General features: G+C 40.2%; 2 protein-coding genes across 2 annotated transcripts in view; both read right to left on the reverse strand.

The window, feature by feature from the left end:
* LOC308090296 (F-BAR and double SH3 domains protein 2) overlaps positions 1–19461 on the reverse strand; it is a 47007-nt gene extending 27546 nt beyond the window's left edge. Inside the window, exons 1-3 of the mRNA XM_080435412.1 lie at positions 19141–19461; positions 14661–14758; positions 8308–8353 (exon numbers count right to left, since the gene is read on the reverse strand). Of these exons, the coding sequence (XP_080291538.1) occupies positions 8308–8353; positions 14661–14758; positions 19141–19161 (165 nt within the window). The 5' untranslated portion in view covers positions 19162–19461. The remainder of the gene's footprint in view (positions 1–8307; positions 8354–14660; positions 14759–19140) is intronic.
* A 3302-nt stretch (positions 19462–22763) lies between these two features.
* Positions 22764–24435, reverse strand: part of LOC308089912 (protein FAM168A-like) — a 43851-nt gene continuing 42179 nt past the window's right edge. Inside the window, 1 exon segment of the mRNA XM_080434877.1 lies at positions 22764–24435. This exon segment is cut by the window's right edge and continues 3004 nt beyond it. The gene's annotated coding sequence lies outside the window, so the exon portion shown is untranslated.

The raw sequence follows: 24435 nt of genomic DNA on the forward strand, positions 1-24435 counted from the left end.
ACAGTTTACTGGCCCGCTTGCTTGCTGGGTTTTTAAGCTGAGGTAGGCTCATTTTTGGAGAAAAAAAATGAAATTTATTTTTGACCACATTCTCCCCCGGAGATATATTAGGTTCCTCCTCCCAGGCCAACAGTGAGGTTAGCCTTTGAGGAGCTGAAATAGAAGGGCAGAGTAAACAGCAGGAGAGAGGAAGAAAAAAAGAGGGGAGAAATATTTCTGGCGTTTTTCAGTGTATACTTTGGTATGTCAAGGAGATATTCTGCTTTCACAAAAATAAAGTGACAGACTGACAGAAAACTTGGCATCGTTGCACAGGTGAGCTAATGCAACTGTGAGATATATTCAAAGCTACTAACCCAACTAACTATGATACCTAGTCTTATTAGAGGAAAGAACCAAAATAAAATGATTACAATTTGTTTTAAATTCACGGTGGACCGTGTACGTCACAAACGTATCACCCGGACTCGCGAGGCACGCTGTTGCTCCGATCCGCACCAAACTTGGCACAAACACCTCTACAGGGGGTCTGTCATAAACACAACAGGGCTACTAGCTGCTCCAAGAATCCACACCAAACCTGGCACAAACAGTGTCCAGGGGTCTGCCTTGATAATAGCCACACCAGGGGCCATTGCGTTGGCGCAACATTACTCCGATCCACACTAAACTTGGCACAAACAGTGTTCAGCGGCGCTCTGCCATGGCAATAGTCACACCCAGTGGCTCAGAGGGGCCACAGGTGCACCGATGCTCCAATCTGCACCAAACTTGGCACAAACACTGTTCAGGGGTCTTGCATTGAGAATAGTCACAGTTTAAAACCTAAATTGTGTTAGAGCAGTGCTTAACATTTCAAATGGCCATGACTCTGTGACCATTGCTCTGATCTGCACAATACAGACTAGATTTCAGGCCTGAAAGTCTAGTTATATAATTTATATTGTCAAAAGATAGAGCTACCTTAAAGCCAAATTTATGTTTGCTGAATGACAACAAAAGTGACACAAAGTGTCGACAACTTTTGTAATCATTTGTGTTGTGCAAAAATGGTCGTTTGATGAAGTATACATACATAAAATACGACCGTGAATATTTAATAATACTAAAAGGTTAATGCAGCAATGTTTTCATTTCTGTGGAATCTTTTGCTAATGGTGTTTTTGGAGTGGTCTCTGTAAACTCCATTTCAACACAGAAGCAGCAGCCAGCAGGTCCATACCAACTGAGAAAAGTGAATAATATCAACATACCCTGGAGGTAAGTAATGTAAATAATACCAAATGAAACCAGAGCTCAAAATACTCACTAACCTTTAACATATATAATACTATGGTCAAAGGTGAGATCCAGCTGAGTAGATAAGCTCTATTTTCAATGCCTTCATGAAGATAAAACATGAAGTGGTTGGGGTATGATTATACAATACAGTGAAGTCCAGTGTCATCTTATTCACACTGCTAATTGCCCACCCAAAACCACAAGAGTTACATTAGACGCAGGGTTCATCCTCCAGGGAGCATGAAGGTGCACAGCAAATTCTAATCAATCCAGCCAGTCATATTCGTTCAGGAGCTAAGTGGCGGATGGATGGATGGAATAACATCGTCATCCGTATATACCAGAGGTCTTCAACAGGGGGTCCGTGACCCCTAGGGGGTCCTCAGAGTTACTACATTAACCACTTGAACCATTGCATCCCTATTCTGAGGAGAACTTAATCCAAAAAAAATCAGATCTACAAGCTCACAACCCCTCGTGCTGCGGTGTTGTGAGCTTGTAGATCGGCTAAGGCCTAATACAAAAAAAGTTCAACCTGAAACACAATTGTATACAATATAGAGGGGGTCCCTGCTTCATCCCTGTCTCAGCTAGGGGGTCCTTGGCCTGAAAACGTTGAAGACCCCTGGTATAGACCCTTGTGTCACTAGTGGAGCTAAAACCATCATTTGGGCAGAATTGACTGAATCAGGAAAATTAGGGAAATAACTTTCAGCCCTAATTATTAGATTTTTCCCCCTTTTCACTTAGTTTCAACAGAATGGATTTGCCTCCTGGCATCAGCAAGTTGAGTGAAGGGAGCGGTTTAGTTGAACTGAAGTAAATTAGTTAATCTATCGTTTCTTTATCCTGTCCTGGTGCACTCTTGGCCTCCCCTTCTGAACCCATTGGTCTCGGTGGGCTTGGGTGCCAAAGGCCCAAGCCCACCACAAGCCCGGCCATTGTGGGAGTCAGAGAGAGAATGGCCAACTGATCTAGCAGAGCGGACATGCCTGAATGGTGTGTAGGGAGGGCGAGACGGTGGAGGAAGAGACGCACAGAGGGGGACATTTTATCACTTTCTGTGATTTGAATATCAATCGGGTAATGGTCATGGCGGCTTGCAGGTGTAAGAGAAAGAGGGCAGGAGAAGAAGAAGTAGATTTGGGAGGGCAGTGGGGGGGGGGGGGGGGGGGGGATCAAAGTGAAAGAAGTGATTCATTTCAGAGCCTGTCTGACCCACTTTGGTTCAATGGCCGGCACTCTGATTAGTGGATACATGACTAGTGGACGGACTATATAATAATATAAGATTAGATAAACCTTTGATCCCTGCATTGATCCCTGCATGCCATGATACAGGTATCATGGCAGCAAGAATGAAACCCAGGAGAGGTACAGGTAAGACAAAGAAATAAAGATAAAATAACATACTGAGCTGCTTACCCTAGATACGTACAGTATCTGAATGAGTGAATGAGGGACATATGTAGAGTCTATCAATAGGAGGCATGAGTCTGTGGCTAAATGTGCTCCTCATCATCACTAGCTCATCATAGAGGAAGAGAGGGGTTCCCCAGGAAAGCGTTCAGCTTCCTTCTCATCCTCCCCTCCGCACACCACCTCCAGATTGTCCAGGTCATCTCCAGCTACGGAGCTAGCCTTCCTCATGTTGCCTCAGCCCCCCAACATTATGGCCCACACACACAAACTGCTATTCAACCGGTGTCCATGCAAGACATCTGCTGCTCTTACAGTACACAAAGTCTAACTAATACTTCACCACAATCATGGATAGCTTCCCATCTGGGAGATGGCTGGTAAACTGGTACAGAGGAAGTATCATCCACTACTAAGTTACACTTTAACTATTTTGGTTCCTGCTTTCACTTATAGATATTATGTTTGGCTGGAAAGCATTTTTAGATTTGTTATTCTGGCAATAGCTAATGAATAACAAAATCCAGACCACAATACCACTCTCTCAAAAACAATTTTCAGTCCCTTTAAAAAAAGGTAAACTATGTCCGTTGGTTCACCAAAACCCGACAGGGGACAGACCAGACGGCTAACTTACCTCCTGAAATGATTGCCATTCAGGTTTATGGCTTTATTTAAATAGGATAGTCGGGAGACAGGAAACAGAGGGCAGAGAGAGAGAGAGAGAGAAAGAGGAGGGGGGGGGGCTTTCAATACAAGCCTCCAGCCGGAATCGAACCGGGGACAGTATAACCCCATGTGGTCAAACGTACCGTCCACCGGTCACCTAAAATAACTCCATTTGTAATGCCAAGATCATTAAACTACTGTGCCGTTGATGTAGCCCATTCATCTTCAGCTAGGAGATGTCCCAGTGACATCACTGACATTTGTAAATGGAGCCGACCCATCTACAATGATGCTCTTGCATGACCTAGTCCAGCAAGCCTTTTTAACAAATTAAACCATATCAGCGGTCTGGCATGCAGCCCACTGGCTATGACTCAAGGTATACTTGGCAATACTGCAGACCATTTTCCAAAGCATACCAAGTTTTGTTTTTGTTTTTTCCTCTTCCAAGAAAGCCATTTGCTTCCATTCATTTCAGTATGGTATGAAAATCAATTTGCAGACTGTAAACTTGCTGGAGATGGGTAATCCAACACGGAAATTTCTGTCAGCATAATTTTTTTGTCATAGTTACATTATTGTTGCTTTTTTAATGCAGTTGAAAGCACTGATTGAATCGAAAAGTCTAACCGAAAGCAGTCCCTGGATAAAACACGACAGCCGGAGAGTCTATAGGGGAATCTGAAAATGATTCCACAATCTTACAAACGCTATGCTTTTCAAATGGTTTATTAATGTCAAGTATATTGTGTGCCCTAATAAACTAATATAATTATTTTACAAAAATATGTTTTGTTGCTGTAATCAGAGCCTCTAATCAGAGCCAAAAGCAATTTCACTTTTGTTGACTCATATTCCACAAATGTGATAACTTGTTGGTAACACAGTTTTTAATTTTTCTTTAGACCAATCTTCACCAAATTCGGTACATGTGATCTTGGGAGTCATGTGAAAATGAGCGTCAAACTGCTTTCTGATATTCTATACATTTAGCTGTAACTGGCTTTTTCTTCTCTTTTTCTTTTTTTTACAAAAAACACCATATATCACGAACGCAACGTCCAACTACTTTATTATTTTTATGTACATTTGGACAGAGATGGGGATTGATGTCTTTTACATTCCCAGCCTGATTTGTGTTCCCACTCTGGCCCTGTACAAACATAATCGACAGCCATTAATGATCAGCATCCTTTAAATTATCATACCCCCCCCCCCCCATGGCAATGGAGGGAGGCAAAGGAGTGAGAGATTTGCGCTCCATCAAGTGCACCTTTCTAGTCTATTAATAATTTACTGTAGACTGGCATTATTGGTGCAGTGCTGATCACACACACACACACACACACACACACACACACACACACACACACACACACACACACACACACACACACACACACACACACACACACACACACACACACACACACACACACACACACACACACACACACACACACACACACACACACACACACACACACACACACACACACACACACACGATTACAATAGTTGGGCTGCGGGGTGACCTTTACCCTCTTAACGGATACCAACACACAGCTGTGAAGAGCAGAAGGCTGGAGACAGTGACTGAACTAACCTTGGCTGGTCAAATATCTGTCGATGGATAGTTAGCTGCATAGTTTCTTGCTTGTAAACAGAACAGAAAAGTGGTGGAAAAAATACTCACATTTTTTACTTAAGTAAAAGTATCAATACTGCAGTATAGAAATACTCTGTTAAAGTAAAAGTAAGGCATTTTATTGAGTACAAGTACAAAAGTATTGGTAAGTACTCATTGTGCAGAATGTCCCATTTCAATAGTTCAAATATATAAAAATCGTATGAAAATAGCAGATCTACAAGCTCACACTCGCGACGCATTGTGAGCTTGTAGATCGGCTATTTTCAAATGGCCGAAATATATAGGGCTGAAGTGGTTAATGTATGTTTTGTGATAATAATCTAAATCTGCAAAGTAACTAAAGCTGTCAAATTGTAGTGGAGTAAAAGTACAATATTTGCCTCGGAGATGTAGTGGCGTAGAAGTAAAAGTATGGAAAATGGGAAATACTCCAGTAAAGTAAAAAATATCTCAAAAATGTACTTAAGTAAATGTACTTAGTTACTTTACACCACTGCATTTTCATTGGTACTTCATGGACTCCAACTCAGTGGCGCAGCCAGAACGCTAGTATAGGCTGGGCCTGAGCAGGAGCGGGTGGGCACGTGCACGTGCACGCAGCGAGCGTGCACGTGTCTCCGAAAATTTGCGGTTATTGCGCGGATATTGCGCAGATATTGCGCGGATATTGGGCGTTTTTTAACTTTATTTCGATTTTAGGGTTAGGTTTATGTTATTTAATTCTTATTTTTGCCTGATTTTACCGATTTTTTTAATCCAAAAAGTAATTATAAAAAATGTTTACAAAAAAAAATCCCTTTTTTTTTTTTTTTGCAAAATCGATTGTGTGGGCCAGCTCTCTATGTGGGTGGTCACGGCCCACCCAGGCCCACCCATGGCTACGCCCCTGCTCCAACTTATGCTAAAAAGTCAGTGTGAATAATAACATTCAAACTCTGAACGATACAACAGAAATACAGGTCCACTGAGGCAGCTCTGCAGAAGCGGTGCCATTTCACTGTTTCAGTTTAATCTAGTGATGAATCATGGTGACCAATAAAGTACCAGCCTGACGGTTATATCAGTTTGGCTGATATATCGGCCATTATGACGACATCGGCATCCGCAATTATGCAGCTGATGTGTCCGTATTATTAAACACTTTCAACCTGGTGTCCCAGCTTTGGGCAAGTCATTATTGAAAATGTTCAAAAGGTTTTTGCAAATATTTGAAAATCTTCAAAAATAAATGCAGCTCAAAACAAGCTCAGCAGCTCACAACAAGTTTATAATGTGTCGCAATGCGACGTGTTGTGAGCTTGTAGATCTGCTTTTTTTTTAAATATCAGTCAAAACATCGGTAATTGTTGGTCTAGGACTCTCCAAAACCGGACACGAAAATTGTGATATCGGTCTGGCTCTATAACAAAGCACTATTAAATGACCAAAGTAGGCGTGACATGCATGTGCACTTGCAAAATCTTCAGACAATGAGGTAAATAATGTCTGAATATATTATCCCCAAAAATATAACTTGAATATACTCAAATGTTCCACTTGCCCTATGAAATGGGAATATAGTGTACAGTAGGCCTGCTCTTTCACTTATTCCTCCCAAATAGCTTGAATATTAAAGAATAATAAAGTATTAACTATATCAAGTGTCAAATTAAAATCCATTAAAAGCTGGGATGGAGAGATTAAGGCAGATTGAAACACGATACAAAACTAATTGATTTGAGACAATTAGAATCCAGTTTAGTCTTGGACATTCAACTTGCAGTTGAACACTGGACAGTTGATTCAGCTGACAGATGTGCTCGTAATTTTAAATGGGCTGACCGTGGTTCAAAAATGTAGGTGCCATGAAATGTGTGTGAATACGGATGCAATCCTTATAGTTAGCACTTTTCAGAGTTATAGGTAGTGGTGAAAAATGACAGGAAATGTATCAACTGCATCCGTGATTAATAACTATAGTACAATAACAAAATAGTAATAGCACAGCTGTTAATGGCATTTATTTTTTAGATTTTGTGTTTACATGTCCTCTCAATTAAGACATAAAAGAACCTACCAGAATAATTGAATCGATGTTGACTAAACATCAGCGAAGAGGTCATTATGGACACATTTTCAACATGTAAAACAATCTTTTACATGTTGGTACTCATTTCATCTAGACTGCAGTAAATGTACACCTCAATCTGTATAATGCATTAAAAGGCAATGATAACGTAACGTGACAAAAATAAATGTGCCATAAGGTTCACTGTGTAGGAAAACCTGTCTCAAGCAAGTTTAAAGTCTCTGCATGTTGATTTTCATACCGTACAGCGTACAGAAATGAACGGAATCTAATGGCTTCCACGAATATCAAACAAAGCAAAGCACTGTATGCTCCGTCTGCAGTACAGTCATCCAGTTCTTTTAATTTGGTTTTAGTTTAACTCCATTTTAACTGTTAGTGTACTGACTGAAAGGTGACACTGACCACAATAACCGACAAGTAAAGATTGCACAGGTCATTCTTCCAACAGGTGGGATGGCAGGAATTGCAAACATCACTCTCTGTCTTTATCAGTGTGGTGTTGCTATTTGTACAGCCTATAATAAAATAAACCTTATTTTACGACATACGCATCCTTGAGTATGACGGTTATCAATGTGTGGCTCTTGGTGACACCCCCAATTACTGTATGTACCGTGTATTTTACGGTGCCTTTCAAGTCAACCTAGACGGCGATCAGACGCACATGTGTAAACAAGCGCGTATAAGGTTACAGGTTGGATAAGTCCAGTGCCATGTGGCCCCCTCTCTTTCTCACAGCGGTGGCGGACATTCCACACCGGGATGCAAAGCCGGAACAGAGCCAAGCAGAAGATAGGGGATTTTCTAGACAGTCAATTGACATCCCCAGGAAGCTGTGGGCAAAACAACACAGCGAGGAGGAACCGAGCCAGAGAGGATCACTAATGCGTGCACGTCCCTCTGATGTGGTGTTTTCCTGTGGCATGTCACCATCCATGAGTTATCTGACCACAAGCCCAACCATGATCGTCCCACGGACGGACCACAACCTCAACGCCATATAGCCTTAACCCAGACTTGAATCTCATATGGCGTCTTTGTGGGGCAATACTGCGAAACGCGGTGTCTATTTTTGGAGTTGCAAATGACAAGGCAGGAACCAAGCGGCCTCCACTAGCGTCAAAAGCACTGTGAGAAAAGAGGAGAGAGAGAGAGAGAGAGAGAGAGAGAGAGAGAGAGAGAGAGAGAGAGAGAGAGAGAGAGAAGCGTTACTCACCTGAGCGTAGTCTCTCTCTACCGCTGCCTTCTTTTGGCTAAACGTCCTACAGAAAAGAAGAGCACAGTGAGGTATGAATGGACAGCTCGGCCAGACATCTGCTGCTACTAAAAACAGGCTAATAAGGCAATGTTCAGACTGACAGCCCCACATTCGACTTTTGGCCTATCCAGATTGGAGTCAGATTGGTTTGATCAATCTGAGCAGTATAAAATAAAAATCACAAGAAAGGGGATTTTTGCTAATCAGATTTGAACCACATTCTTTGTGGTTTGAAATGTGATTCAAATCTGATTTATTTCTTTTTTTTTTGTCTCAGTCTGGACACTTGGACCCGAAGCCTGATATACAGTACGCTATATACTTCCTCGTGCATCGGCGCCGCTTGCCAACAATAGTCGATCTACAAGCTCACAGTGCGCCGCAATTATGCGCTGCATTGTGAGCTTCTATATCGTCCGTTTTCGGCGAGTGACACAGTCATACGACAGAGTATAAGATAAAGCATGATGACCCCATGCCTATGTTGCTGCGTCATTACCACAGCAACCGATGTAGATAAGTCAGCGATGTCTGAACATACACAAACCCGATCTTATCGCTTGCGAGTAACAGTGTGGAGCTGTGGACAGTCAGTCTTAAAGATCAGATTTGAGAAACAAATCGGATTTACGTTCAGACTGTAACAAAGCCTAAAAGACCACGGGCTCTCAGCAGGTTTTCCCCGTTGATAATTAATCACACAGGGACCAGTTGCAGTGCCGCAATCGCCCATCCTTCCCTTCATCCTGTTATCTTCCTTCAAAATTGTTTTCCCCCATGGGAGAGACCATGCTCTTGATGTCTGGACTGGTCTACTCTAGGCCTGAAACTAAACTATCAACGACCCTTATGTCCTTCTGTGAGAAACTACATCTTTTCCTGCCAGCAAAGAAAAATATCCAGAATTCTTTCACAAGAGTTCTTTTTTTTTCTTCTCTCTCTCTCTTTCTGTCTCTCTCTCTCTCTCTCTGTCATTCCTCACCAGACTCTCCCAGGCTTGGCCTGCCTCTTCCTGTGGCACTCACTCTACATATGGATATTTTGAATCTAAAGTAAAGCCCTTGCACTGTAATAACAGTCTTTGTAAACGTTATCTTTAAGTTGTACCCGTTTGTGAAAACATACAAACCGGGTATCTTACTTTTCTTTCCCGTTTGTGGCTACAGAGCAAAAAAGTCCCAGAGTGTTCATTTAAAGCTGCAATCCGTAACTTTCATGTTCTACCCGGGTTTTCGAAACCCGGGCCCCAACACGCAAGCGGCAACATTTCTACTTTTCTATTTCTATTTTACCCCATTTCCAGGCCTATAGCAATCATACCGTGCAATAATGAGACTCTTAAACCAGTGTGCTATCAATGCACGAGACAGACCCGAGTCATGTTAAGAACAGATCTACAAGCTAACAACGTATCACGTAGCACTGCATTTTACCATGTTACGTCTTTCACGTAATGTTGGACAACATTTTTTTTATTTTGTTGCTGTCGGGCAGAAACTTCTTATCGCCATATTTGAACTTTGCTTTTTTGTAAATTAACGCCCTACTTGATCATACTACAGCGTCACACAAAAGTATCAAAAGTAGCAGATCCGCAAGCTCAAAACACGGCGCGAATCGTGTAAAATAACAGTTTCCACCCGACAGAGACGAATATTTTCCAAAACATTTGATTAATTCCAAACCTTTTCCAGGCCTGGAAAACTGTTTTTCTAAATTCAAAATATTTCATGACCGTGGGAGCCCTGTTTCTACCGTTGAGCTACAACAGAGAGCAAGTTTGCGAAGGCGAGTGATTCTCGCAATACCTCTCGTCAACCTGTAGTGGTCCTACTGACCACAGGATCTAAAATAGCTAGATAGAAGAGCAGGTTGTGAGACCGAGTCCAACCACCGCAGTCGTGTTAGTTATATTGCATTAACATACTCTAACTCTACCATGCAGATTGGTTCAAATAACATTCTATTCACTTGCAGCTTTAACTTTGAGTGTGTAAACACGGACCCCCTTGCGGTCAGCGGGGATGTGACGAGCAGTCGTGGAAATAGTTTTGCTTAAGTAGAAGTATCAATACTGCAATGTAGAAATACTCTGTTACAAGTCTAAATTTACTTGAGTAAAAGTACAAAAGTATTGGAATCAAAATAAAAAAGTTAAAGTACTCATTATGCAGAATGTCCCATTTCACAAGTTTTCAAACGTATACAAATCTTTTGAAAATAGCTCACAACGCGTCGCATCGCGAGCTTGTAGATTGGCTATTTTCAAATGGCCAAAGTTTAAATAGGGCTGAAGAGATTCATGCATGTTTTGTAATAATACCGGTAATCAAAATCTACAAAGTAACTACTAAATAAAGTTTTCAAATAATTGTAGTGGAGTAAAAAGTACAATATTTGCCTCTGAGATGTATTGGAGTAGAAGTAAAAGACTGACATTTGTAAATACTCCAGTAAAATAAAATAAAAAACCTCAAAATTGTACTTAAGTACAGCACTTGAGTACATGGTCTCCTTAGTTACTTTACACCACTGGTGACGTATACCATGAGGGATTCATTCATCTGCACATAGAATAATCCAAGTCAAGCGAAGACGGGTCAGTGACCTAGTAGGATAAACCTCTGTGCAGCGGGATTCGTCTCAGGTCATTAAATCATGTCAGGACTGGCCTGCGTACCATGCTCTAGCATTCCGTCTGCCTCTCGTCTCTGAGCCCGCTTTCCTTTTCCCCCTTTCTCTCTGCATTCCCTAGAGATCAGTGGTTCTCAAACATTTTCATGTCAAGGACCCCGAAATTGAGATGTAATTTGGCTGCGGGGGACCCCCATCTGAAAAGATTCCGTGCCAGGGCAGGGACCCCATAAGAGAAGATTTAATGTAAAAAAAAAATCAAGATTTGTCAACGTTTTCCAAAACATTGCAGATCTGCAAGCTCAGAACGCGTGTGACCTTTGTAGATCAGCTATTTTCAAATAGCCGAAAAGTCAAATAGGGCTTAAGTGTTTCTCATTTTGCTGGGGACCCACTGAAACCCCCTAAACAGGGGGTCCGGGACCCTAGGGGGTCCTCAGAGTTACTACAGGAGGGCCGGCAAATCTTTGTGTGATAGGATTATTTGTTTTACATGAACCACTTGAACCCTAGCATCCCTATTCTGAGGAGAACTTTAGCCTACAATGGCAGATCTACAAGCCCACAACGCCTCGTAGTAGATCGTAGTTATTTTCAGCAAAGAGGTTTGGTGTAGAGGGGAAAAAGAGAAGACCAAGTACAGAGTGAAAAGTCAAGTTTACCAAGTATTGACGGTTTAAGTGGTTAAATATCTGAAAATACACATTAACATGATTCCAACATACACTGATGATAGCGCTGTCAAGTCTATGAAGCTATCTATTTTTTTAAAACACAACACAATGTTATACAATATGTGTGGGGGTCCCTGCTTCATCTCTCTCTCAGCTAGGGGGTCCTTGGCCTGAAAAACGCCTGAATACCCCTGCCCTAAAGGACCCCTGGGAGTCCCCCGGACCACACTTTGAGCGACGTAATAATAACGCTCCCACGATGGTGTCTTTCACTAGAAAATAGCGCTACTGAACGAGAACGTGACCGAATCATTTGAGCCAATCATTGCCGTGAACGAAGTCGTTCGTTCACTGAAATGAACGTTTTTTCCCACCACTACTCACCACTATTCGAATTCTGACGAACCCTTTCTCCAACCAGATCGGCAAGCAGTCCTCCCCTCTGGCTTGGGTTTCACTTTGTTCCCCCTCTTTTGTTAACCACATGAACCCTATAGCATCCCTATTCTGGGCATGTCACAATTAGGCATACGTTCTATGAAAATAGGTGAACATTTGGCAAAAATAGCACATCTACAAAAGCTCGAAGATCGAGCAATTTTTCGCGACTTGACAGTGTATAGGGTTTTAAGTGGTTAATGACACAGTGCCTCCCCCGTTGAACAATTCAAGGTAGTCAGTCAGGACATCTGGAGGCCCTCCGTGTTCCTCACTTCCAGCTGTTTGGGGGCCCAGATCACAGCTCTATTGCCACCAGCCACACACAGGAAGTTGGGAGCCAATGGTCTGTCAACTTAACCCAAAGACTACGGCTGAAAACACAACCACCACACCATCTGGTAATGTCTACCTTTTGGCGTCTCTGCACACACTGTCCATTTCTGCTGTGGTGGTAAAGGCCCTATGGAATACATACGGTAGGTAATGCCCAGATTGCATACACCCAGAGTGAGTTTGAAAACATGACCAACGACAAAAAAACTCCAGAGAAATACAACAATGTGCGAACCAGTGGTGGAAAGTTACTAAGTACATTTACTTAAGTACTTTACTTGAGTATTTCCAATTTCCAACCCTTTTACTTCTACTCCACTACATCTCAGAGGCAAATATTGTACTTTTACTCCACTACAATTATTTGAAAACTTTAGTTCTTTGCAGCAGATATAAATTATTACATTATAAAACATACATTAACCACTTCAGTCCTATTTTATACATAGGCTATTTAGCCGATCTACAAGCTCACAATGCGTCGCATCGCGACTCGTTGTGAGCTTGAAGATCTGCTATTTTCAAACATTTTCGTAATTTTACTTTTGGTGCTTTAAGTACATTTTGATACCAACACTTTTGTACTTTTACTCAAGTCCATTTTGAATTCCGGACTTTTACTTGTAACGGAGTACTTCTACATTGCAGTATTGATACTTTTACTTAAGTAAAACATTTGAGTACTTTTTCCACCACTGGAATACAACCACCCTAAGGACTACTAGTAGTACCATAGTGTTCTGTACCGAGTGTACCATTTTTTTCTTAAATTGATTTTATTATGTTTTGACACTTGCTTTGGCAATGCAAACCTATTTTGTCTCATGCCACTAAAGCTCCTTTGAAATGAATTGAAATTGTAATGCCTAGACCTCTCAAAGTTCAGCACAATGACATCCCACCCCTCCCTGTGGATATTCCCTGACCCTCTAGCTCAGTGATTCTAAAAGTGGTGTCCTGGGGATGGGGACCCACAGGGGTCCTTGAAAGGGTCCCAGGGTGTCCCCAGCCAAATCAGTGAATTTAGCATAAAAAAACCTGTTTAACCACTTTATGCTTATATGTCATACTTTGGCTATTCGAAAATAGCCAATCTACAAGCTCACAATGCATCGCACTGCAATGCGTTGCGAGCTTATTATATCTGATATTGTTGACATATTTTGAAAATCTTCTCTTCTGGGGGTCCCTCACACAAAATGTTTTCAAATGGGGGTCTGTGGCCAAATACATATCAATTTAGAGGTCCGACATGAACATGTTTGAGAACCACTGTCACCGGTGAGCAATACACAGCCCGAGGACCAGAACCGGCCCACGGACATTATCAGAATCCGGCCCACAACGTCCTCAAAGGAAAGAATTACCGCCCCCTCCCAAAATTATAAAAAGACAGCATCATGTTAATGGCCTTGGAGGCAAATGAATTGAACATGATTCCAATTATTGCCAAATTAATAGTTACTGTAAATAGTAAATGTTTATAATTGTAAAACAGTCAGTCTGCCTGTGTCCATGTTTAAAAAATAATGTCATGTGTTTCATCAGTGACATCTGAAGTGCTGCATATCAGACAACTGGCAAGATAGTACTAGACTGATTTAAAAGTTGATCAGTAACAGCATTGGAATGGATAATTTTATGTACGCAGTAATCTTTTCATTGTAACCTATTAAACCAGAGTGACACATAAAGCTATGATGTGTTTCAAGTTTCCATTCAATTGTCCAATGCGTAGGGCTCTTCACTCACTTTATCAAAGTCAGTAGTATGGCCTTCTGGGAAAAGAAATGCTGCTCTAGAGGTTCTCACCAGTGTTGCCATGTGCGCTTAATATAAGCGACTTTGGGCTGTTTTTTCTGTAAAGTCGCTTAAAATATTGGTAGTGGCGGGTTGCGGGTTTTTGAGCTTGTTTCTAAAGTGTAGTTGCTTATTTGGGCTTGCTTCCTAATGTTGTTTAAACCTGTGTTTCTCAAATATATTCATGTCAAGCACTCCCAAATTAATATGTATTTGTCTGCAGACCCCCATCTGAAAATATTTTACGCCAGGGACCCCAATACAAGATTTGTGTTGTTTAAAAGCTCACGACGCGCTGTGAGCTTGTAGATTGGCTATTTTCAAATAGTGGATGTGTTATAGGTTTAAAGGTCTCATGTAACCTAGTCGCTTCTTTTGGGCTTGTTTTCATAGTTTCTCTCGCAAAACCTGTGCAACATTGGTTCTCACCTGAGGTCCTCCAAGAGATCACATTCTGTCTGGTGTTTGATGTGTAGCCTGCCCAACTGCTCCGCGTGAATGTGTTTCAACTCCTGGGTCACTCGGACCTGATCGGAGAGGAAAGGACAAAGAAAACAATTCAAACAGGCACGTTGAAAAAGAAATAACAATCTTCCTTCATTTATACAGTCAACAAACCACACAACACACACACACACAAGAGCAGAAAAATACTTTTCCTCAAATGCCAGCTTTACGAGATGTTGAGTGTTTCTAGAAGCCTAGCAAGAGCCTGGTGGTAATGGTTGTGGTGACGAGGATGATGATGTTAATATAATGTGATTAAAATGATGATAATGGTAATAATTAGAACAATAATAATAATCATAATGCATAATAATGGTTAAGTAGTGTATAATAGCATATATGGATGCATATAGATCTATATAATAACATGCTTATTGATGGGTTTGGGATTGTTTTGTTTTTGTTTTATGTATTTAAATCTGGAATTTATTTTGTTTGTTTGGCTTGTTTACCGTCGACTTACGTTCATTGCAACTATGTAACAGTTTGTTTATGTTGATGTATGTGATGTTATGGATACTGGTGAAGAAGATGATAAAAATAATTAACTAAACTAAACTCCAGTGTGTTGTTTCAGCTGAGGTGAGCAGCATTAATGACAAGCAACAGCTCAGCTAATCAGTTCCAATCATTAGCGAGCCAAGCAGCCCTTCCCAGGTAAAACACTGGTCTCTGGGGGAATCTGTGCAAGATGTCAAACAGGCTCTCTGGACCAGTGGTGGAAAAAGTACTACATTGTTTTACTTAAGTAAACGTAGAAACACTCTGATATAAGTAAAAGTCCTGGATAAAAGATTTACTTGAGTAAAAGTACAAAAGTATTGGTATCAAAATCTCCTCAAAGTACCAAAAGTAGAAAGTACTCATTATTCAGAATGTCCCATTTCACAAGTTTTAAAATGTATAAAAGCTTTTGAAAATAGCCGATCTACAAGCTCACAATGTGTCGCATCACATTCGCAACGCATTGTGAGCTTGTAGATCGGCTATTTTCAAATGGCCAAAATGTATATAGGGCTGAAGTGGTTAATGTATGTTTTGTAATAATAGTCAAAATCTACAATGCAACTAGTAACTAAAGTTTTCAAATAATTGTAGTGAAGTAAAAGTACAATATTTGCCTTCGAGATGTAGTGGAGTAAAAGTAAAAGTACAGAAATTTGGAAATACTCCAGTAAAGTAAAAAAATACCTAATTGTTTTACTTAAGTACAGCACTTGAGTAAATGTACTTAGTTACTTTACACCACTGCTCTGGACTGACTCGTAATTGGCTATGGAGAGTTGCATGATGAATCCCAGTGTGTCACTACTGCTAATTGGGAGTTTGGTCAAGTGGAAAACCATGTTCAAGGTGAAATGTAAGCATTTATTTCTAAATATATTCACTTGTTCGAATGAGTAGGATCATTTTTTAAATGGCATACAACACATTGGGAATCACAATGACAAACAACTTCTGGAATCCTTCCGTTTCCGTCTTTCCGACATCACTAAACCTGAACGTCTCAATGTGTCAACCAACACATGAGGGAGGGCCTTTAGTGTGGCTGCATTTCTGTGGCTTTAATTGTTTTGCTGTAAAAACCAATACCAGGATACAAATTATTCTGCGTATGGAAATTACATTGGGACACCAAAGCGCCAATTAGTCTTACAACAACCTTTGTGTTTCATCCAATTCAAGATGTGTTTATAGATATGGTTAAGTTGAGAGATGCAAGAGCACTTGCAGCACTTGCCCTAGCCTTGACGACCTTGCAGGATTATGTAAAGGCTAAAATGTAACTTAGATAGCACGTTATATAGACAGATGCCAGGTCATTGTTGACCTGGCATCCTATGATGATAGTTCTTGGTTTACGTATGTATTAGTTATTATTAGATTATTGGTTTACTTATGTATTACTTTGTTATTAGATTACTATTTCTATGCATTTGATGTATTATTGATGTATTATGATGTATTATCTTATGTCCTTGCTTACTGTAAATCACTCTGGATTAAGAGCGTCTGCTAAATGCCTAACTGTAAACTGTAAACTGTAAGAGCAAACATTTAGTATGGCGCACTAAAAGAAAACTACCTTGTTGAAATGAAATGATTCTGCTTGCATAGGGGTAACATTTGGACTCCGAAATGCCAACGTTATAGAAATGCTGGCAAGTGGCAAGTGGGATTCTTCAATTCAACACAATGTGTGAATGTAGAACTGGAGGCACTATTACAAGGATACCTCATGCAGTACCTGAAGCAAGCGGTGTCACATAAGGGAACCCCTCTATGTAAAGCTGTTGAATCTCATGTTAAAGCGGCTTAAATTGACTGGACCGAGGCAATATATATTTATGTTACTCTGCTAGAAATCTGATATTCATTAAGGACATCAACATCACACAATTTTGGAGTTTCCATCTGGCTCACATGCTCTGCTCCCAGTCATTCAAAACATGCCCTGCAGGCACAATGTACTGATTAGTGACTAACGGGGATATAAAGCAAATCATCATTCATTTCTGCATCTTAAATGCTGTGGAACTATCTTTCTGCAAATCCTAGCAAAGGGCATCACCATCTACCTGGTGCTGTACAGTAATTTGGTCTATCCATTATCCAACATACAGAAGAGACTTGATATTTTATTTGTTGGAAAGACTCAGCTTAAAGGATTGTTTGAGAGTCTTAACTATAGTCATTCAGTCATTTTAGATTGTTGAGATGATACATTTTTCCCATAATGAACCTGAATGATTTACTTATTAAAGTACAAGCTCACATAATGTCTGGACTGGCCTATGATTAGATTAGTTTAGATTACTTTCTCGTGAGTACGCATCCATGCTGGCTATGAATCCGCTACCATAACAAAAACATTTTTGAATTTATTTTCAGACAAATAGGATCAATAGTTTCTTTACCAACTCAAGACTCAAGACTATTGAATTCTACCAATAGCACATTCATGAAGTGTGTTGTGATCAAACAATCTTTTCTAATACAATTTGTAGATCCAAAACAATGCATAACAACAACACAGTACTTCAGCTGTGAAAGAATGAGCAGGGGAGGCCTGGCATTTAAATCAGTCATACTTCACAGTATGTACAGTCATACTCTTGTAAAATACTCTCACATTGTATTTATTTTAAGTCCTGCAAGTGGGCAGATGTTTAACATAAATGTAAATTAAACATATCCAGTGGTGTAAAGTAGGCCTAGCTGAGTACATGTACTGTACTTCAGTACAATTTGAGGTATTTTTTACTTTACTGGAGTATTCCCAATTTTCAGTACTTTTACTTCTACTCCACTACATCTCAGAGGTAAACAAAATTACTTTTACTACACTACAATTATTTGAAAAGTTTAGTTACTTTGTCAATTTTGATTAAAATTACAAAACATACATTAACCACTTCAGCCCTATGTATACATTTCGGCCATTTGAAAATAGCCGATCTGCAAGCTCACAATGCATTGTGAGCTTGTAGATTTGCAATTTTCAAAAGATTTGTACACATTTGAAAACTTGTGAAATGGGACATTCTGCACAATGAGTGCTTTTACTTTTGGTACTTGAAGTATGTTGATACCAATACTTTTGTAATTTTACTCAAGTACATTTTGAATTCCGGACTTTTACTTTGTAACAGAGTATTTCTACATTGCAGTATTGATACTTTAACTTCAATAAAAAAAAGAAAAAAAAAAGTGAGTACTTTTTCCACCACTGGCTGTCTGTCTCTTTCAACAAAGCAACTTTAACACTGAGGTCCAGACGGCCAACAACACAGCAGCGATGGTGAGCCGTGTTTTTGAAATATGATCCCATATAAACATCTTCGTACCAATAATACTAGATCTCTAGATCCAACCACTTTAGACGCATTAAAGTGGACTTTTCTTTCTCCCCCCCTTCTGCAGGCAAAAAGAAGCCACGCAAACACTTTGATCAACATTATTACACAGTTAGTTTCCTTTTTTCCTTTACTCCCCCCCCGTCCCCCCGAAAAAGAAAACTGAGCACTTATAACACACATGGACATGGGACTTGATCTTCAAAATGTTCTTTACTTCAAAGCTATGATCAGTGCGAGGAAAATGCACGGGATCGTCGGGGGGGGGACTGGGGGAGAAAGAAAGGAAAAAACAACAATAATATGCAGGCTAAAATGCCCCTCAACCTTAGGTTGAGGGGCATTTTAGCCTGCATATTATTGTTGTTTTTTCTAAGTCGTTTTTCTTACTAAGTTGCTCGGCAACAAAAACATTTTCCCCAACAATTAAATAATGCAGCAGCGTTTGTTGATCGTCGAGACATTTTTTGCACCAGGCTTTTATATCCTCCAGAATCCCATCCAGACACACTATAGACAGACATCAGGGGGATCATGAAGCTTACCTTCCTCGGTGGGGGTTGCATTTTCTATAATTTCTTCCACATAAGAAGAAGAAGAAAAAAAAAAAAATTCAGCAAAAAAAAAGAAAAGAAAGTTTAATCCGTTGGTGGAAACTTGTGCGTGCGAAGGTTTTTTTTTTCTCTCCCTCGAATAGATGATGATGGTGAGGATGATGATAACGGGACACGATCAGCCCTCTGGATCAAGCGGCCATGACCGTTGGAGGAGGTTTTTAACCAGCACTAGCAGAGCGTCCCATACAGTCCCTGTGTAACAACGCTACACTCTACACACTGGCCCCGGGGCGCAGAAATTAAGCAGCCTCCAACTTCACCATTCAGCACAGCAAGAGAAGCGGGGTTTCCGGTGGGGGGGGGGGGGGCGTTGGAGGGGGGGGGGGGGGTGAGGATGATGAGGAGGAGGAGGAGGAGGAGGAGGAGGAGGAGGATGATGGCGACACACGGAGGAAATGCATGGGAAATAAAAGAGGAAAAAAAATGAAAAACCCTCCCCTGGTAAAGCAACGGGGAGCCCTCTAGCGGCCGTATTGAGGAAATGCAAATGGGAATAATAATAATTTAAAAAAAAAGATTTATAATTGAATTCGCAAATAATAAAAAAATTAGCAGATCTACAAGCTCACAGCGTTTGTGAGCTTGTAGATCTGCTATTTTTGTGAGCATAATTTAGGCCTTTAAAAAAAAAACAGAGTTGCTAAAACCCTGGAATGAACAACAGACAGAGCCCTCTAGCGGCTATGTCTAAGAAATACATGGGAATAGAAACCATGGAATGAACGGGGCCCTAGTCTAGCGGCCTCTAGTGGCCACACGTGTATTATGGGGGGGATTAAACCCTGACCCTGACCCTGCACATCTGTGTGCATGTGATATTATTATCATCATCTCCTTCTCCTCCTGGATAATGTAAATGATGGCTTACTATATAATACCATATCATATTATTACATCCTAGTGGAGCAAACCATGACCTTCCTTCCTGCCCAGGCATGTTCAACCAATGTTCTTTTGGGATTAATAATGACCCTGCTCAGTGGTGGGAAAAGTACTTTTACTTAAGTAAAAGTAGCAATACCACAATAAAAATACCCTGCTACAATTAAAAGGCCAGAGTCCAAAATGTTACTTGAGTAAAAATACGAAAGTATTGGCATCAAAATATACTTAGAGCACCAAAAGTAAAAGTACTCAAATGTTTGAAAATAGCAGATCTACTGTCTAAAATAGGGCTGAAGTGGTTAATGTATGTTTTATGATATAATGATTTATATCTGCAAAGTAACTAGTAACTAAAGTTTTCAAATAATTGTAGTGGTGTAAAAGTACAATATTTGCCTCTGAGATGTAGTGGAGTAGAAGTAAAAGTACTGAACATTGGAAATACTCAAGTAAAGTAAAAATACCTCAAAATTGTACTTAAGTACAGTACTTGAGTAAATGTACTTAGTTACTTTCCACCACTGTTCTTTTGGGATTAATAATGACCCCTGCTTGACTGTGGTGAACATGCACACATGGTGAAAGGCTACCCTACACTACAGAACCATACAGATAACTGAGGAGAGACTGCTTCATTATATGAATGCATGGTTCTGTAGACTGTAGGCGGCCTATACGTATATTCATATCCACAGAGTTACTACAGGGGGGCCATCAAATCTTTGTGTGATATGATTTTTTTGTTTTACATTAACCACTTGAACCCGAGCATCCCTATTCTGAGGAGAACTTTAGCCAAACATAGCCTCACACTGCGAGATTGGAGATCGGCTATTTTTGGCAAAGAGGTGTAAAGGGATGTAAAAGAGAGGTCCTCTGTTACTTGCCATTTGCGCATGTACATTGTGACCTTTATTTATGGATTGATTAATTGCATAGCATATGGTCACTTTAGTATTTGCACGGCGTAATTTGCACATTGTAGTTTGCGCAGAAAGGAATGCAGTCATTTTATTGTTGATTACATTTGACTGAACATTTGAGTTGGGTCCTGTCCAGCTGAGCTGGCCACTCAGCTAACTAGTAAGTCCACCTATGGCGACAACATGTTTGGTGATAATCTGGCAAGTGCAATTGGTGTAATATGAGTGCAATAGAGACTAAGTGGAATGTGTGAGAGGTGCAATATGGGTAATGCTAAGTAATGATTGAAAGCTTAACATGTACCAAGTTGGGCTGTTCTGTTTGCCAGTGTAATTGGGCTGGACCAAGTCAGGAGGGCAGAGGGGGGTTGTAATGTGTATTTGGAATTGTGAGGGATCTTGTGTAAGGTTGTAGTATGAGAATCATTAGTGGTGTAGTTCATGGAGTTTTAAAATATTTTATGAGAGTTCATGTTATATGTATTTCTGTATTTATATATTTCTGTATTTGTATATTTGTTGATCTACCCCTTGACATGGTGGAGTCCTAATTGCCTCAGCTGCTCCAGCTGAGTATAAAAAGCTGTCAGTAACAAGCCTGCTCAGTTAGAGGTAGAATGAGAGCCAGGCAACACCATGTCCGTCACCTGTGTTGGAGCTCCTGTGTTGTCTTGTGTAAATTTGATGTCGGTGAATAAACACACCTCTTGGTTGCACTTTACCAGCGCCTCTGTACTGCTTCCAGCCGCTAAAGGGCTCATCCTCACAAGAGAAAAAAGTTTAATCTCAAACACAATGTTATACAATATAGAGGGGGTCCCTGCTTCATCTCTCTCTCAGCTAGGGGGTCCTTGGCCTGAAAAACGTTGAAGACCCCTGCTGTAGGCTATATATATCCATTCATGCATTCATTTGCATTAGACATGTCCCTCCATATACTCAATGTTGAGTTAAAGGCCTGTTAATACTGTATATTAATTCTCATATTCACTATTGATGGACTGCATGTTTCCATTTATAGGCCTATATTCATTGACGATATACATGATGATAAATTGTATATATCCATCATTGACAATATGTGTATATTCATTCATCTTATATTAAATTAGCTGTAGGGTTTATTTTAACCAGTTATCAAATAGCACACAATTAATCATTATATATCATTGGTGTCAATGGTGGTGGAAACCTTGTATGTCCAGAACGTTACTTTTTATTATTAATATTATTTTTTACTATTTTTAAATAGAGAAAATAGCCGATCTATAAGCTCACAACGCATCACATTTTGAGCTTGTAGATCTGCTATTTTCACTACTTTTGTGCAGCACATAAAAACATACAAAAGTTTAAATATGGAGTTATGAGGTTTCTGCCTGACAGCAACCATATGTCCCAGATGGACAAGTTTAGCAAAGGACAGTGACTGTAAAGTAGGCCTTTCGCGACTGCCAGTTTAACACTGAATCTGAATCGACCTGATGCATCTAATGCTATTATAGAGGTTAAACCCAATAATTATTGGCAAGAATCATCTGAACCAAATTCAGATTGTATGCTATGAACGAACCAATTAATTACACAACGGATGATCTCATCATTTGTTTGAGGTCTAACATTATAGTCTGTATTGCCAAATAGAACTACTTCATATACGTAAGCTGTTAGCATTTTAAAATGACTTTTGACACAAACTGACATTATTGCTGATAAAGAAACTCAACAACGCCTTTTGTGGAAAGATTTTAATATTTTTTTATTTTATTTTCAACATAGTACAGTAAATATTATACAGGTACAAACTTGCCATACTTCTGTCACCGGCTTCACTAACTGATAGTCATGTACAATACTTAAAACGAAAAAAACAAATGTACACTTCAGAAACACAAATTATATGTCAAATAAAATCTCAGTATCTGCGTTAATGTGGTCCTGACCCAGTGTTAAGAGAATATTCTATCACCATTGTTGCTTGTTTTTTAATACAAAACATTGCAACAACTTTGGGTTGGGAAGTTCATAATTTCAAGATGCTAAGTTTTAACTCAATGTGGGGAAAGGGACATTTCTTATATTCGTATATTTTCCCTCTGAAAACAAGTATTTAAATTAGAACTGAACAAGGTTGAATAATCAAAGGAAACTTGAAAACAATACATTAGAACAACATATAACATACATTATCTCCAATGCAAGCACAGAATATAAATCCATGCTTCAGAGCATTAAGCATAATTTATATTCCATCACACGACTAAATTAAGCCTAATTTATACTTTGTCGCACCACGGTGTCGCTCTTCAAAAACAGCCGCTATGTAGCGAAAATGGCTTGTAGATCTGCTATTCTCGACAGGTGACACTGTCGTGCGACGGAGTACAAACGATGAATCAGGCTTCAACCATCTTCTGTTCGGTCATTGCAGTCATTGTAGTGTAGGTGATAAATAAACATTGATTATGTTATGTAGTGTTTTAAGTGTGCATAGGAACAGAGTAGACAGTGGGGAAATGCATACCAGTTGCTGATGCTTTGCAAGAGAATCCCCCCCAACCCCCCCGCCCCACACCTCCACGCAATTAACCCCGCCCAGACGTCAATCATTTGGCATACCTGCTTTCTAATGCACTCCCCTGAAATCACTGATGCAAGGAACTACAGCACAGTTTGAACATGACGCGTGCCCTCCATTTGAAGAAAAAAAAAAGAATTCAGCCCAGTCAACTGATCCGGTACAACTATAAATAACACTTGCATTACATGTCACAGAGAAGAAAAGATCATTATTTATGAATTCAACCTACACTTTAAACACAAGGCTATACAAACAGGTGAGTTTGAATTGTAACAAGGTTTTTAACATCCACAAATCAGCATAGCATTCAAATATAGACCCCGGTCTGTGCAACGAGTCTTATGCATTGTTCGGTCTTGCATTACATTACAACTTCTGAAAGGAGCAAAACAAATAATAATGGTTTGAATTTAAGTGACAATGCCTGGAGTCATTGTTATAGCTCAATATTTAGCACAATAATTATGTTGTTAATTTGAGTTCTTTTGATGAACTGTTGTTGTTGTTGCTGTATAGTCCCTGTCATTACCAACCCCTACTGGTTGGTCTTGGGGAGGGTGTGTAGACAATTACATCTCCTCCGATACATGAAGTCTGCAGCCAGCTTCCTTTCACCTGACAGTGAGGAGTTTCACCAGGAGGGGCGTAACACATGCGGAGGAACACACTATCCCTCCCAGTTCCGCTCCCTGCTTAACAGGAGCCCCGAACATCCTGTAGGGGTCGCTATGGTGCAGTGACAGATGACGCCCTCCCCTGCCGGCTTTCCCACCCATGAACACGGCCAATTGAGTTGGTTGGAGCCAAATCGTGGAGGATTCAAACCCCAGTCTC

This window comes from Gymnoscopelus braueri (genome assembly GCF_963280865.1).
Source record: "Gymnoscopelus braueri genome assembly, chromosome: 8".
NCBI classification, from domain to species: Eukaryota; Metazoa; Chordata; class Actinopteri; order Myctophiformes; family Myctophidae; genus Gymnoscopelus; species Gymnoscopelus braueri.